The sequence below is a fragment of the Anopheles marshallii genome, chromosome X, assembly GCF_943734725.1.
Source record: "Anopheles marshallii chromosome X, idAnoMarsDA_429_01, whole genome shotgun sequence".
NCBI classification, from domain to species: Eukaryota; Metazoa; Arthropoda; class Insecta; order Diptera; family Culicidae; genus Anopheles; species Anopheles marshallii.
In genome coordinates this window covers 6,411,113-6,428,108 of record NC_071325.1, presented here as the reverse complement: position 1 = coordinate 6,428,108, position 16,996 = coordinate 6,411,113, and the positions used below count along the sequence as shown (strand labels likewise).

Below are 16,996 nucleotides of genomic sequence, written 5' to 3'. Positions count from 1 at the left end.
TACTAGAAAGAGAGAGTGAGAGAGAGAGAGAGGTGTATAGGGAAGGTGGTAGGCTTAACGGGTTAAGAAAATTGAATCAAAATGCAACAAAATGAAATAAAACCATAGAGGATAGATACAAACAAGAGCAAATTCTCCAACCAATGTCCTGCAAACACACGCCCGGGTTTGTAGTATGACCGCAGCCTGTGTTAACGCGGTCTGTCTGTGTTATAGCATGGGGTGTCTGATGCTCCAAGGAGTTTTATTGATTTTTTAAAACTTTGTTTCACTCACAACGTGTACATTAGTGCAAAATGAGCAGTTTATTTGGGTTTTGTTCTTTTATACGATACGGAAACAAGGAAACAGGTAACACGGTACAGACCACAATCGACTTTGTGTAATGATTAACAAACAATAATAACAGGGAATGCTTATCCTAAACATCGAAACTAACGCTGCATGAAGAAACGACAAAGAAGCGTTGTTGATTCTAATGGTGTAAATAGGAAACAGGGTCTGTAAATTGCAGGAAACACCTACAGTGCAACCGGATAACGCAAAGCAAAACGAACGAAATTGGAGTAGTACGGTAATAACCAATGTCACTAAACTGCAAATGGCTTTTGAATACTTTCTTGGTGTAGTGCAAGAAATACGGACGAAAGAGTGTAGCATAGTGTTAATTAAGTGTTATCGTTTACTTACGTAGCTGAATGGGTCAGTGTTTTAGTGCTTTTCCCATATCATAAACGCTAACCAATCAAACAATTTCCACTAAAAATGCGCTGGAAAGAGTATTCTTTCCCTTTTGGTACATGATTTGATATGAAAAAACCCTAAATTGTAGCATTTTTCTTGACTTGTCCCATGTCCCAGTTAACTTTATGGTTGACACAGGGTGATTAGCAATTGGATGATTAAAACCTAACTCGGTGATGAATGAGTTCCGTCTTTAAAACACGATACTATTATCCGTTTATATACTCCAAACTTAAAGTAGGGGTTAAAGTAGGGTTAAAATACTTCCCCCTCCTCAACGACGATAATTTGATAGTTTTTAGTTCTGCAAGGAAAAAGCTACACCGCGTTAGGTCACGAAGAAATGCTTTTAAGCGTGACAGAGAAGTTAGAGCAGCATTGATATGCAATAAGAGGTTCGCCAAGATGCGATCCAGGGAGATGATTTTTGTTTTGTTGTGGCTGTGCGACGAAACACATCTTTGTGGTTTAGCGCTTTTGCAGTGCACACACCCCCAAAAAACATATGCTAGACATTTGCTACATTCATTTTATACACTCACTTTTACGTTTTACAATGCGGTTTTTGTTCGTGGGTTTAATGTTTCTTTCATGTGGCGTGTTGTTTGTGTTCGTTATTCGTTCTTTTGTTCGTTACACTGTATTGTGTTTTCTACTTTTGGATTTGCGTCCGTTTGGTAGGTATTATATGAGTTCTTTATATTTGTTCTTGGTTTTATGCCTTATTTCGTGTTTTATTTTCTCTAACTAATACGTTTATTGTGTGCTTGTTTGTTTTGTGGATTATATTGGTGTTTTTCAAATTATTTTCAGTTCCAACTTTCAGCTCCCCGTTCAATTTTTGCAAAGTAGCTGTGACAGATACAACATGTGTTTCTAGGAAGCGATAAGAGCGATAACGCATTGAATATCTTGCAACCCAGTTTGTCATAACCCCGCAAGTGCATTGTTCATCGTGGCGGGGATGCAAAACCCCCAGCTCACAAACACGCAAAAGACTTATTCTCTCTCAGCCTAAGCGAAACAACAAAGAAAAAAAAAACAGCAGCGATTTAGATACATTTACACATGTATACAAGATATTGAACCATATTTATCAAGCAAAGCTAACAAAAAAAAAGATTAATCCTGTGTCCAGGATAGCGGGGACGCTTAGTGAAGTGATACAACGAAAAGGACTAACTAGTCGGAGCTTGTGAAGCTCGCGGATGAGATGCTGGAGTAAAGAGTGGTAGAACTCTTGAATCTCTGACCCCGTTCAGAAATAACAAAACACCATTTATAAAAGCCGCTATAAGAAAAAGAACAAACAAGCGAACAAGGTTTGGATATATTTTTGTGGCGATCGAACGTATAAAAAAAAAACAGAACAATTGCGAAGCAAAACATTTCAGGCGAAAGGACGTTTGTACTACCGGTAAGCTTCCATTTTGTTCGCCCACAAATCCTCGGTCAATGTCCCCTTCCACCGGGGCTGTGTGGGTCACAACTTTTGGTGATGGAACAGTGTAAAAACAAAAACCGCTAATGAAATTGAATCAAGTAAAAAAAACTAAACATCTCTGCTGCGTTCTGTTTAATAGTGTTTCTTTCTATGTGTGAGTTTTTTTTTTGTTGGTCGTTGTTATTAAATGTTGGGTTGGGATTGCATCTAGATGAATCTTTTAAACGTGTAAATTAAAAAATAAAATGGGCATTTTCAGAGGATTTCTGATTTGCTCGACAGATTGGATTGAAATGAAAATAATTGATTTCTCAGCTGTTTGATACGCACATTAAAAAGACAAAAAAAAAACAGTACCAAGATATTTTATCATCTGAAATAGTCGAAGTCAGTAACGTTGTAACACCAACACTGGCAATTGCATATTTTGTCTCAATTTCGTATTTATTTTTTGGTGCAAGATTAATATAACTTCTTTTCCCTTCACAATCAACAGCTCGAGATTTCGAGAGAGAGATATATAAGGCTCTGGTGCGGTTACCATTCCTGTCTGTCGTACTGCATTTCTTTTTTTTTAATTGGATTTGTTTGGTTTTGTAGGGCGAATAATAGCCGAAAATGAGGTAATAATAGGCAATAGGCTAATATCTAGTATCTTATCATAATACACGAAAAAAAAACAAACAGATGTATATAAGGTAGCTTTAAAGGGAACGTAACAGTAACAAGTAGGGTTTTGTTAAGAGTGACTTCGAGAACAGTTGGAATATTGAGCGAATATTTATCGTCTGCGCTCTCGGTGTGCAATGAGGTTAACTATGGACTGACCCCCACCAATACCATTTCGGTTGTCATACTGCACAATACGTGTGCGATTGTTTCTACGGGTAAATTAGTTGGTTATGTATAACGGTGTGCAAGGAAAAGCAAAACTGTACCGTGTAAAGCTAATGCGCAAAAAGTCCCTCGGACAAAAAAGCATCTTATGCAGATTCTTTGTTTCATTATACACGCACAGTAGTGGATTTAAAACAATAGGGGACAAATACAAAAATGCAATACTAAAATCGATATCCGTCAGCCAGAGAGGACTGCAGCTGCTACTAACTAACACATACACATCCATAAAGGAGGAGGGAAATAAGGCAACAATCAGCAAGAGCCGAGCGTCCTTGTGTTTAAGGGCTCCTCTCTCTCCGCAATCGTTTGCAGATTGCGGCGGTTTAACCGGTCCCAACAGGAGAATTAATCTAACACCCACCATAACCTAATAGAATGTGGTTCAGTGTGAGTGTTGTTATGCACTAAACACTAAATGGAATTGGTTTTAAACGAAGGCGCTAAGGCTCTTTTGCTCTTCTTTTTGTTTCCTTTCAACTCTGTAAAGCTTATGCTCTGCAAACGTTGTGATGTAATGGGGGATGGGGGGAGGGAACGATTCCTCTTCTCGACGGTAAACGTTGGTGTTCTTTACACTTCACCTGCTTCTTTACACGAGCGCGAAGAGAGTGTGAAATTCCTCTTTACCGATCGCTGATCACACCCGTTTCGGGTGCATCGAGATCGGTCACTATCGGGTTGGTATCATCGGTGGCCACTAGTGCTTGTCGTTGTTGCTGCTGTTGCTGCTGCTGCTGCTGTTGCTGCTGCTGTTGCTGATGACGGTTGCGCTGAAGCCGCTGTGGTTGATTGCTCGCGAGGTGGGAAAACTCATTCATAACCGCGACATAGGTCGAATCGGACCCGGGATAACTTTCCCCATCCTCGCCCGAACCGATCTCATCGTTCAGCAGCGTTAACCGTAACAGCGTCACGATGTCCGCGTCCTCCTTCTCAACCGCAATGTCAATCGGGCGCCTCCCATCCACATCCGCCATATCGTACCTTGCCTTGTGCTTCAGCAGCAGATACGCCTGCGCTGCCGAACCTTGCTCAGCAGCGAGATGCAACGGTGTGCGCCCGTACCGATCGGTCGCATTAATTGACGCACCGTTCAGCAGCAGAAATTCGCACGACATCACGGAACCGGAGAGAATAGCGGCATGCAGTGGCGTCCGGTCGGCGTCGTGCACATTGGGCCAGCTTTTCTCCGCACCGAGAGCCAGCGCCTGGCTCATCACCGGCAGATTGTGCCCGGTGGCCGCCTTATAAAGCAAATAGTTGGGCGAGAGGCGCTCCAGCTCCTCGCACTCCATGATGGCGTTATCTTCCTCGCCGCTGGTCGACTCCTGGTCGGAGTTTAGCAGCAGCAAATCCTCGTCCGGCAGGTTATGATCGTCCGTCAGGATATTTTCCCCGATCAGCAAGATATCGGCAAACTGTTTCGGTACGTGCGTTAGCACATCCTTCTCGTCCGCATCCGGACAACCCTTCGACCGGCTTCCGGTACACTCCTCATCGTCCGCGTCCTCCCCTTCGTGCTCCTCCTCATCGTCGTCATCGTCGTCGAGATTGGTGATCGGTTGCGAACGTTGCCCACCCGTCACTTCCGTTGGTTGACTTCGATTGACCCTCGATTGATTGGTACGCCGCAACAGCTGTCGATAGCTGCGCCGGCGCAGCTTCTTGATGCTCCACTTTTCCGGAAACTTGGAACTGTCCGCACCGAGGCTCTTGAACGAGAGCGTCGAAGACGAGGTGCTGCTATCGTCCGGACCTGTACCGGTCCCACCACCCAGCGGCACCACAAACTGCCGATCGATGTACTTCGCCCGGATCCAGGCTTCGCGCACCGCTATCTCGCAGTTATCCGTCGCACGATCGAACCGTGCCAGCCGGGTTTTGTTGCCCTCGTACACCCGATTAATCACATCGTTACCGAGCTCGATCATGACGCGCAGTATCTCCGGCTCCCATACGTCCAGCGTTAGTGACCGCACCTTGCTGTAGTGCACGCCGAGGCTTCGGTGCACACCCGAGCAGGCAATGCACAGCGTGATGCCGAGGTTAATCGATGCCCAGCGCGGTTCCCCATTGCCACAGTCGGCACACCGCGAATTGCCTGGAATTTTCAACATTTGCGTCCAGTTGCTAAAAAGAAAGAATTCAAAGTGGAAATTTAGAGAGGACATCCCTGACAGAAGAACTGCTTCCTCTACTTACATCTTCTTGTAGCCCTTGCGAGCACCTTCGGAACCACGACCCGCACTACTGCGTTGTTTGTTCCCGCTCGCGTCCATCCGCGAGTCATCCGATCGGTTACCATCACTCGCCGATGCACTACCACCCGGTCCTCTACCCACACCCGAATTACCTCCTCCACCACCAACACTACTAACCAGACCTCGCATATCACTACTGTATGCACTGTTATGCTGGATGGCTGAGTCGATACCCTTTTGCAGGGCTTTTATCCACGCGTTCATCATCGTTTCCGAGTCCGCTTGCAGTATGTGTGATCTGGAAAGGAGACAGATCAATAGAATACCCAATACTTATAACAAGCACACCGCTACAAGGACGAGCTCTATGAGGTTTAGGATGAACCACCCTATCGTAAAACGATTTAGACTCAGCCGTCTTTTTCGTGATGAGCATCCCAACCTGGAAAGTTTTTCCAGTTCGACCACATAGATTCTGATGACTTACTTGGCCGGTGATATAACTTCAAAACAGTAGCGCCGGTCCGAATCGGCGAGTGGCCGGACCGTGCAGAGCCGCAAATCTTCCTCCATCACCGTGGGCAACTCTTCGCCGGTACGTTTGCGGTAGAAGAGTTGATTGTCGCGCATACAGAACCACCGCCTGTTCCACGTTTTGAACGCGTTCGAGGTACGCTTAAACAGATAGCCCTCCATGTAATTTGGAAAGCGACCAACGCCACCGTCATTATCAGCGCCCCCACCGCCGGCATCACCACCAGCACCACCACAATCGCCCCCGCTAGCCGTATCGCTAGCCGGCTCTGGCTGGTCCGGGCGTGGATCGTTCACGCACGTGTGGCGGTTTTGCATCTGCTTGTCCAGCACACCGTACTCCGACCGCATTAGTCCAATTTCGTCATTCAATTCCTTGAAGAATGTCCCGTAGTCTTCGCACAGATCCGTTCCCTGGTGGAAGTAGGTGCTGCAGGCCTGCAGATAGCTCAACAGCGTACCCAATATTTCGTGCCGCTTCCGGTTCTGCAGTAGTGTGATGTAGTTGACGTAGTCGAGCGCGGTATGGTTGAAGCACGATTTCGAAGCAGATAAAACGTTCTCCGCCTCGAGCACGTCGGCTGGACGGTTGCGGCTAACTTGCGAATTTTTGTACACGGCATTGTCGAGATTCTCCGATACCTTGGTGAAGATTTGTCGATATTCCTTCACCTCGCGAATGTCACGCTTCAGGAAGCCGGTTAGATTCTTCAGCACGGTACGGTTCGCTTGATCGAGCAGCGTTGTGTGGAACATGTTCATCTCCTGCAGCAGCTGTATCAGCTGCGCCAGTTTGTTGGTTGAATTCTTGCTGTCCTGAAAGTGTTTCTGCAGATCCCACAGCGAGGTGGCGAATGTGCTCTGGTGCCGAATGTACTCCTTGCCACTGTCGACGGCCGCGCTGCATGCTTTGATGATTTTCTCCAACCGCGTCTCAAGGTGTTCGATTTCGGCCTCTTCCTGCTCCAGCCGTAACCTGCGTGTGGGTAAACTCTGTTTACGTTCTGTTCTTCCCTTAGATTATATCACGGAACCTCACTTACCTAAATTTGGGCGAATCTTTCAGACATTCGCCAAAGTCGATCTTACATTGCGCCATCGTCCCTGGCGGTGTCCCCTACGGGAGCTTTAGCAACTTGACGTGATGTCACCAAAACGCGCATTAGATGCACAGCAGTGGTTGCCGCCTCTGAGACCGTTGGTTTGCACCGGTTGATGGATGTGATTGATCGCAGGGTGTGAGTGTGTTGGATAGCGCAGCGTGGCACTCATGCAATGTGAAAGTGAAGTTTCGCTTTGCGAATAACCCCTAACCGGAAATAATGACTCAAGCTTTGGTTTTGTGCGTAGGGAAGGGAACAGACACCCGGATCGTTGTCCAAACACCACTACACTGGCGACTTTTCAATCCACTTTCTCCCCGACTTTTGGTTACCACCCTCACACGAACAGGTTGCGGGCAAGTGGCGAGAACGGTCCCTGTCACGGTTGCTTCGTTCCGATCCGCTGGCGATCGTTCGTTCAACTGCGTTTTTTTGTGTGCAAGCTGGAAAGAGAAAGAGAGATACAATATATGAGCGTTCAATTAGAAAGGGACGCAACGTGTATCCACGCACAACGGGTGGTATACACACATAAATGGAACCGATAAGCGATATCACTGTTATTTGTTACAACCTTGCATGCGTGTCTCTTACATGTTTCCGCTTTTGTTTTTATTAAAACTTGATGTATAGCAGATTTGACATAATTGTCTCACAGTTCTACGTCTTCACATGCTGCTTTCTTGCTCTTTCTCTTGATTGGGTTATAGGCGTGTTAGTTTACAATGTTTAATGCGCTGAACAAAGTTGATTCCCTTCCGTATGGGATTCGCACACTTACAACAGCTGAAATTGTTGCGATGCAACAGACTGGAGGTGTGCATACAACACCATCCCATGAAGGCAGGCACACCTTCTACCGTGCCGCACACATACGTACAATGCCGATCGAACTGTGCCAGACACCAGCAACGAATGAAGCAATCCTGCCGTTTAGGCGAGCAGCAACAAGGAAGTTAACACTGTTCTTTCACAAACAACGAGAAAATACCTTGCACATTTATGAGGCAGGATGAAGGATGGGACCCATAGACACACACACTCGAAACAAAAAGGAAAACACAAACAAACTAACACACTTCAGGCACAGCTGCTGCACTGTTAAATGTGCGTAGGGAAAGGGTTGATAGAAAAAGGGAAGACGACACACACAACAGAGACACAGCGGATGGATTAAAACAAAACTGAACTGTTCGTTCACACGAGGGAACGGGTTTTGAATACACGAGCTGGGTTTATACGGGCGAGTCGGGTTTTTGACAGCTGTGACGAATAAAAAGTGAGAGCACTGGTTTGGCTATCTCGCTTTTTCCTTTAGCTTTGGGTTAAATATTTACCTGTCCAAACATTCTAGAAGGTTGTGAATGCTTTTATTCCGCTATTGTAAGGAAATTCATTCATCATTTAACAAAAATATTTTCCCCGCTCATGAACGGTTGGTTGGCACGTGACGGAAAGAAACGAAATCAAAAGATGTTGACAGCACCGCATGACACCAGCAGTACGATTTTAAATGTGTGTGCGTGTATTTTTACACTGCCTGCACAATTGAATAGAGCGCCACAGCGCACGATTTTTAACAAAATACACATTTGTGATTTTTGAAAAGGGTTCGAGTTAAGACAAAAAATTATTATAATGCTATTAAGGCTCTTATTCGCTTAATTTCCAGGGTAAATATAAAATGTCTGAACCTAACTGTCGTTATACCGGATTTGGAGATGCTATGTTGGGCCATTTTTATACCAGTTTGACTTGTTTCAAAACAAAATCGCAAATCTCTCTGAGCACTGCGAAACAGATGATCCCGAGTATATTTCCACAAAAAATGCGACCATTCCAGCAATGTACTACATTCTAAAGTAGACGAGTATACAAAACACACTACCATGGCAGCGGTTTTCCATCGTACTGCAAAAATCCTCCATTGTGTGATTCGTTCAGGGCGAGTACGGTGCGCACCATGGCGGTGCAACTCTCCTCCACCGTTAACGGTGCCTTCGATCCACCCATATCCGTTTGCACCCAACCCGGATGGAGTGCGACCGCCATTATCTGGTTACCCTTCAGATCCAATGCCATCGATTTGGTCGCTGCGTTGAGGGCGGCCTTCGACGTCCGGTATCCGTACAGTCCACCCTCGCGGTTGGCTTCGATCGAGCCAAGAATCGAACTCATGTTCACGATGCAGGCACGCTGCGGACCGACCGATGCAGTTGGGTTGCACTCGGATGCCTTCTTCAACAGAGGCACGAACGCTTTCGTCATCATGATCGGTGCGACCGTGTTAGTGACGAACGTGTCCACCAGATCTTCCTGCTTGGTAAAGTTCAATCGGGTCGATTTGGGCGAGATTCCGGCGTTGTTGAACAGGACGTTCAAACCAGCCCCCTGCAACAGCGCATCGACATCCTTTGCGAACTGGTCGTAGAGATCAAAGTTTTTCACATCTAAAACAAAATACAAATATTAGTTTTTTTTTATCAAGAGTAAAGAAAAGAAATATTTACCAAATTGCAATGGCACAATATTGGAGTGTTGTTTGGCAAGCTCTAGCAAATCCTAAAATTAAATAAAAAGGAAAGAAATGTGTAGTGAAATTTGAGCGGAAGGGAAATATCAATATCAATAACGATTTATTTAAAAGTTGCGAAACCTTACAACAGTCGCGCAAGGAAGGAACAATTGCATGACGATGTTGCAAAAAAAAACACACACACAACTGCGCTCTCGCTCTCATCTAGCACACGTTTCGACACATTTCACGCACACATGTACATATAGTTGCACAATTTCAGCGAAGAGATTCGGGTTATTCGTGCCAGTGCGAATAACCGGGCTGGCTTGCTATTCTTCTCACGGATAAACGAACGTCCGAGGCACAGCTCACGTCAAACCACCACCAGCAAGCGAGTGTGAACGAATCGTGAAACCGGCATAAGAATCCCGTCATCGAAGCGTCATCGGTGCAACAATTAGTCCATCTTTCAACCGTGTAAAACAATCACCATAGCATTCCCGCATTTGCGAACAAATAGTGCCTTCCGGTAGTGAAATTGCCCAGAGTGACGCAGCCAGCGAGCGACATAACACAGACAAGAGATTTCTGCAGCAAAATCATGGCGCCATTGAATCGTAAGTTGAAATTTTCTTTTCTTGTTGTAGAGCGTGGTGTACTGTGCGTGAGAGAGTGTTTTTGGAAGACCGTACACTGTACAGCGAGAAGGCGTTGTGGATCTTTCCAGACGCCTTTGCGAAGTGTCATTGGCAATGAAGCTGGATGGTGCAATATGGTGGCCCTTACCTGTGATTTCAGTGGATCGCGATACGTCGCTATGATGTGGGTCGGTTGTGGGGCCGGTAAACCAACAAGCACCTTGACCAGTCCCAGTCCGAGACCACGGTTGCAACCGGTTATAAGGATGCTGTTCATGTTCGTACGCTACCTTCCGGGTTTTCACACACTCGCGCGGAACGTTCCAAAACTCTCCACAAAAGAACAATTTGCATACAGTGACGTAACGATTGTTCCGAGGGCCTAGGTTTTATCCAAGTGCAAAGAAAGACCGCGCAAGATAATTACGAACTCTTGTGAGCCTTGGAAGATTATAGCTCTGCAAAACTCTGAACTCTTCAGTGGGGCGCTACTTGGTTTTGACAGCGGCGTGTGCAGGCGAAACAAACGGAACCGGCATCGTCTGACACGGCCTAGACGCGAATGATGCCGATTCGGTGTGTGCGGGAGAAAGAGTACAATCATTCTTTCGTTCTCTTCTGGCCGTTTCTGTCAAACCTGCTTTCGGCGCACAATCTCCGCCACCACGATCGTTCTGGGCATTTTGGGAATTTCATTGGAAATCGAAATCTTGAACATACCAACACACCGGCAAAAGATGTTCCTATCTTCCCAAAGGCGATAAAGGCGACTTTGATTTCTTTCTTTGCGAGACAATAATACGTAGAGAGAAAGTAGAGATGTAAGGTCAATTATGATGATATGTCCCACCACACACCCTAACGTAGGTTTGAGAAGGACCACTACCTTTGAGGTATTCAAGATCGTGACCAGTTAATATGTGTTTCAATAGCTTTCGGCATGAGTTTCATTTTATGTACAACCCCAACCATTTAGTTCTAGAAATCCCATTAGAAATCAGTCGAAACAAGTAGAAGGTCAGCTGCTAGAGTAGCCTTTGTAATTGACATAATGATACTGCTGAACTTATCGCTGTTGCGTATGACGACGGGATACAAGCAGCGATTGACAATAGTAATTCTTGAAGGGTTTCCTTTGCGTATCGCAATCACGTTACTTGATAGGAAGCTGATAAACCGATATCGCTTCTTTGGCCCATCATTTGTCTTTTTCGCCGCCTGATAACGCGCCTCGATGATGTTTGATCGTTTTTGGTACGGGATTTGTGATGGTACCATTAGATGGCTTCCAATTACTGCATTGGAAGACTCAACGTTATTGCTACATTATTGATTCCAATGAATCATGCAACCGGCAGCGGAGTTGTCTTGGGTATTTGTGCTGCCACACATCCGTTACTAGGCAACGGTTGTGAATTCCAAAAGGTAATGGGAATGTTTGTAAAACCAATTTGTGCTCATTCCAATTGGAAATGAAGGGTAGTGTTGAAGCAGCGAAAAGAGAAGGGGAGGGGGGGGAGGGGCTTCGAGATAGTAATGTCATAGATATTCGCTTTCTGCAAGTCATTCCGCATGACTTACTACTCGTCGGTGGGGCGGTTTTTCATCGAGAAGCGTCTCGACGATCCGTCCACACGAATGACTTGTGGGAAAGGGTGCGAAGTGAAGCGTTGAAGAGCGTTTACTGCCACAGGAAATGGTCAAGAGTGGGAAAAGATACCGTGCGTCCACTTTACATTATGACGAAATGATGGAATTATTTTAAAAGTTTTACAATAATGCTTCCCTCGCCATTGTTGTTTACTAGTACAATGGGTATAATTGTGGAATTGGTGCAACATTTAGTAGCTGCAATTGAACATTGCACGTGGAGAAGCTCAGCTTCCATCTCATCGCGTATCGTTGGGATCTTCAATAATGTATGGTTATTGGGTCTCCCACAAAAGGTGATGCTCATGTCCAACCTTAATCCTTATTAGTAAAGCATCAACCTCTTTACTCTAAAAGACTAAAAGATTACAGCTACAAACGCTATCAACAAAACTTCATGCAAATAATGCAGTAGACTCGCCAGTTTTTATTTCTACCGCCGGGAACTGGCGATAAAGGCGCATGTATGTGTGTATAAATTCCACCACTACACGGGAGGAGACCGCACTTTGATTTAACCGTGCGGCCATCCTGCTTTTCGTCACGCTGAACAATTGCGTCAGCGCGACTTGAGTGTGTGTGTTGTTTTGATCGTATTGCTTTCGGCGAGAGGCACAACCAGATCCGTGCGATCTGGGTTTTATAAGTGCACGGGATAAGGAGTGGTGGCGTTACGGTTTCCAGCTGTCCTATTGCCAACAATTCCTTCGCCCAAACTGGACTATCGATCCGAGTGAGAGTGTTTGTTGTGCTTCTTTATTGTGTATAGTAAAGGACAGCGCAAAACCCGAAGCATGGGAACGGAGTGAAACGGAAAGACTTTTCGGAACATATTACGAATATTGTTGTTACGTGTGTGGTGGCCCACAATAAAAAAAAACAGTCGGAAGAGACATTCTCTTTTTTTTATTCTTTCTTGTATGTGCCGGCGCTAGGAGCGTGTGCGTGTATTGTGTAAAGTAAAATAACATAAAAAGAGTACCTTAAAGAAGCTATCAAATCGTGTTCCACAAGCACAACTTTTTTTATTATTTTCGAACAGCCATATTGTTGGCAATACGGCTTGGCCGTTTTTTATGAAAAAAACACCCATATCGTTACGAAATTCGGTAGTGGGTTTTCGTTTTTGTGTATTACCATATTCACCGTGGGCTGGTATTATCAGTGTAGTGAGGAGATACACGAACAATACACGAAAAAAGGCATCATCATCACCGGCCGTCGCTACACGGGGACCGTACATACACAAACGCCGAACGCCGATGGCGACCACCGTGCTTACGAGACCTGTACGGAGCCTTATAAATGTCGTACAGTGTGTGCGACTTCTTCGAACACAGGCCACCGTCATGTTGGCAAGTGAGTAGAAACGAGCTGCTAATCGTGGTTTTCATCTAGTTCTGGTTAACATTTCCACCAAAACGAAAATTGTGCAGAAAATTTATTTTTCTCAATCAAAAATACATACCACTGTGCCGATTGGTTGACGTTTGTTTGACATTTGTACACCTGCACCCCGAACGGTTTGTTTTCCGTAGCCGGCAAATATAGAAGCGATAAAACGTTGGTTTCTGAACTACAATCAATTTTCCATGGCTGCGTCAACCGTGCGTTAGTATCTGTTGCTGTTGTTTTATCTATTTCCCACCATTGAGCATAATGTTGGAGACGGTGGGCCATTCGCTTTACTGCCATATTGTGACGCAGCGTTTCCTGCTTTACCAACTGTTGCAATCGTTGGACCAAACTGTTTGCCCGCTCGTACCGGAAGGTAGCACCACAACGCCGCCTGAAAAAGAAAACCTTGTGTTGTTCTTCCATCAAATGTGTTGTAATTTCGGTTGTCTATATGTGTATTAATGGTTCTGTTTTTGTGTCTTTCACAGAAGAAAACTACGACTATGATCTGGTGGTAATTGGTGGCGGTTCCGGTGGTTTGGCCTGTGCCAAGCAGGCAGTGCAGCTGGGCGCCAAGGTAGCCGTGCTGGATTTCGTAAAACCGTCACCGCGCGGTACGAAGTGGGGCCTGGGCGGTACCTGCGTCAATGTAGGCTGCATTCCGAAGAAGTTGATGCACCAGGCGTCACTGCTTGGCGAAGCCATACACGACTCGCAACCGTACGGCTGGAAGCTGCCGGAACCGGAATCGATCCGGCACGATTGGGCCACGCTGACCGAGTCGGTGCAGAACCACATAAAGTCAGTAAACTGGGTGACGCGGGTAGATTTGCGCGATCAGAAGGTGGAGTACGTGAACGGGCTCGGTTACTTCAAGGACGATCACACGGTGGTGGCGGTGATGAAGAACCAAACCGAGCGGGAACTGCGTGCGAAGCACGTAGTGATTGCGGTTGGTGGACGGCCGCGCTATCCGGACATTCCCGGTGCGGCCGAGTACTGCATCACGAGCGATGACATCTTCAGCTTGCCGAAAGCACCCGGACGAACGCTGTTGGTCGGTGCCGGCTATATCGGGCTCGAGTGTGCCGGTTTCCTGAAGGGACTCGGTTACGACGTGACCGTAATGGTACGTTCGATACTGTTGCGCGGGTTCGACCAGCAGATGGCCACCCTGGTCGGTGACTCGATGGTGGAGAAGGGCATCCAGTTCCATCACCGCACCCGTCCGCTGTCAGTGGAGAAGCAGGCCGATGGGCGGCTGCTGGTGCGGTACGAAACGGAGGGTGACGCTGGTGTCAGCACGGCGGAAGACGTGTACGATACGGTGCTGTTTGCGATCGGGCGTCAGGCCGAAACCGGCACACTGAAGCTGTCGAATGCCGGTGTCATCACGGCAGAGGCAGGCAAATCGGACAAGCTCGACGTGAACGAGATCGACCAGACGAATGTGCCGCACATTTACGCGGTCGGTGACGTGCTGTATCGCAAGCCTGAACTCACACCGGTTGCGATCCATGCCGGGCGCATCATTGCCCGCCGGCTGTTCGGTGGATCGGAGGAGCGAATGGACTATGCGGATGTTGCCACGACCGTGTTCACGCCACTCGAGTACGGTTGCGTGGGGTTGAGCGAGGAGGCCGCTGAGGCCGCCCACGGCAAGGACGGGATTGAGGTGTACCATGCGTACTACAAGCCGACCGAGTTCTTCGTTCCGCAGCGCTCGGTACGCTACTGCTACCTGAAGGCGGTCGCACTGCGCGAAGGCAACCAGCGCGTGCTCGGGCTACATTTCCTTGGACCAGCCGCTGGTGAGGTAATTCAAGGATTTGCCGCTGCCCTCAAGTGTGGCCTGACGATGCAGATACTGCGCAACACGGTCGGCATCCATCCGACCGTCGCAGAGGAGTTTACCCGCCTGGCCATCACGAAGAGCTCCGGGCTGGATCCGACACCGGCCACCTGCTGCAGCTAAAAAGGGGCTCGGCTCGTTGATCCCCGAACCAACACCGTTTCGTTTCGCGTTTATCTTTTCAGTTCTATTATCGTTCACAATACGCACTTGGCGGGAGATGGGCAGGAAAGGATGCTTTAGAAATTCCATTACAAAAAATAATCGTTTAGAAAGAGCGGAAGAGTTTCGTTTAGTTCGACTGTCAGGAATGGTTAGGGTCCCCATCGCTGTGAAATATGTTGTGTAGATTCGCTCAATGTAATTGACCGGATGTGACGTGTGTCTGTGGTTGATTTGTTTTGTCGTGGGGACAATGCAGGGCGAAATAACGATTGTGAAGCAAAGAGGGTGTGAGAACCATTTTTTGAAGAACGTCAGGCAAGATTAGGTCCCTTAGAAAGGTAGGCTCCCTCGCAAAGAGAGGTTAGATAGCGGTTTCTGCGCACGAAAAACACAGGGTTTTGCTTAGAATCTTTAATATTTAACATCACTATTTGTATTACCCTTTTCTCCCGCCAATGCATTTCCAGTTTCCGGTCGCGAACGATTGCTTTGCGGCACGCGCTCTAATTTCATCAGTATCAAACATCAAACAGGAAACTCAATACATGTGTATCGAAATTGCAAGTTTTAAACTTGAAAGTATGTGGCGTTCTTGTTGTTTTTTTTTCACCGTTTTCTTCTTTAATCGGCACAGCAACCTCAAGAGGTCTACTAGGTCGGCCATTTCTGGCTTTCTGTGACTTTATTTAACCGTAGCTGGAAAGTCAGTTCTGCGTACGGGGGATTGGTCCGATCCGTTCGTGTGGAGACCGGCACCGGTATCATCATTGCATCGGGCCGCCCCGTTTGTTTGGTCAGTGTTGGGCAATGGGTTGGTTCGGTCAGATTCAGGGAGTCGATCTTAGATCTTCAATTTAAGATCGTTCACGAACCATGGTGTTTTCAGAGATTGAAGATATCCACATTATTTTTTCATGAGTTAAATTAATCCCGATAAATTCAAATGTCTCGACATGATTGTATTTTCGATTTGGCATTCACATCCGCAAGATTTTGTTTTTTAGACATTGACCGAAACAAAACAATTGAGGATTTTGGATTGGATTCGGATCCATCCCAGAATGTTCTCACCGCATTTCTTTCGCGTTAATCGGGTCATGGGAAACCGCTCGCCACCGAAACTCACACGAAAGAGCCACCCCGAAACGTTTCTATCAATTCCATTGCCATCTGCGACAAAGGGAGAGATTTATTTTCAAGTCCATGCAGCACACACACACTGGTTGCGCTTTTTACCCGAAGTTCGGTCGGTAGCGTGGCTCACCTCCATATGATCGACCCCGAGCCAGTATTTGGGATGTGGTAGGGCCATCTGGGTAGGTATCCGGTATCCTTCTACTATATATCTGATTCGAACCTCCTTAAAACACATTGTCTGCTGGGGGAAGGGCGTGCACGCATAAATGCAATGTGTATGTGTGTGTGGTGATGATTTCGTCTCCTGCTGAAAAACCACATTTTCCTCACGATCGGTTTGCTTGGCTTTTTTTTTAATAGCCGCCAGTGCGCCCTCGACTAGTGCCCTAGATCAATCTTTTGTCCTCTTGTGAATGTTTTGCACCCTGTTCCGTTCGCAAACCCGGTTTCATCATGCTCCTACCATGTCTCCAAAACAAACAAAACCCAAAAATCACTAACAATCAACGTAAAGGTCTAAACATTTGTCTTTATACGTTAAATTTTGCGTTCCTTTCCGTTAATCGATACGCTCTACAAATACTACCAATAAGAAGGTGAAACTGTTTATGTGTGGTTGTGAGTGAGTGTTTTTGTTCACGATAAAGGAAAAATTCATTTACAAAGAAAAACATAATTATATGAAATATATCCTAACCTATCTAAATGAAAT

The 16,996-nt window shown here is 46.4% G+C and overlaps 3 protein-coding genes across 6 annotated transcripts; 1 reads left to right on the top strand and 2 right to left on the bottom strand.

The window, feature by feature from the left end:
- Positions 1 to 3,711: 3,711 nt before the first annotated feature.
- LOC128707357 (arf-GAP with coiled-coil, ANK repeat and PH domain-containing protein 2) lies at positions 3,712 to 6,922 on the bottom strand. Its single transcript, XM_053802312.1, has 4 exons — positions 6,867 to 6,922; positions 5,777 to 6,799; positions 5,291 to 5,587; positions 3,712 to 5,218 (listed from the first exon to the last, which is right to left on the bottom strand). Exons 1-4 carry the CDS (start codon positions 6,920 to 6,922, stop codon positions 3,712 to 3,714), a joined length of 2,883 nt encoding a protein of 960 aa, XP_053658287.1.
- Positions 6,923 to 8,810: 1,888 nt separating this feature from the next.
- LOC128713294 (C-factor) lies at positions 8,811 to 10,359 on the bottom strand. The gene is made up of 3 exons (XM_053808158.1): positions 10,231 to 10,359; positions 9,437 to 9,488; positions 8,811 to 9,376 (listed from the first exon to the last, which is right to left on the bottom strand). The coding sequence occupies exons 1-3, from the start codon at positions 10,357 to 10,359 to the stop codon at positions 8,811 to 8,813; spliced, it is 747 nt and encodes a 248-aa protein (XP_053664133.1).
- LOC128713263 (thioredoxin reductase 1, mitochondrial) lies at positions 10,046 to 15,105 on the top strand. 4 transcript variants are annotated; one of them, XM_053808147.1, is made up of 2 exons: positions 10,046 to 10,061; positions 13,622 to 15,105. In XM_053808147.1, the coding sequence occupies exons 1-2, from the start codon at positions 10,046 to 10,048 to the stop codon at positions 15,103 to 15,105; spliced, it is 1,500 nt and encodes a 499-aa protein (XP_053664122.1). The 4 variants fall into 4 exon arrangements, with proteins under 4 accessions (XP_053664122.1, XP_053664113.1, XP_053664106.1 ...); XM_053808138.1 differs by having other exon boundaries at positions 13,619 to 15,105; XM_053808131.1 differs by lacking the exon at positions 10,046 to 10,061 and adding an exon at positions 12,995 to 13,091 and having other exon boundaries at positions 13,619 to 15,105.
- The last annotated feature ends 1,891 nt before the right edge of the window (positions 15,106 to 16,996 follow it).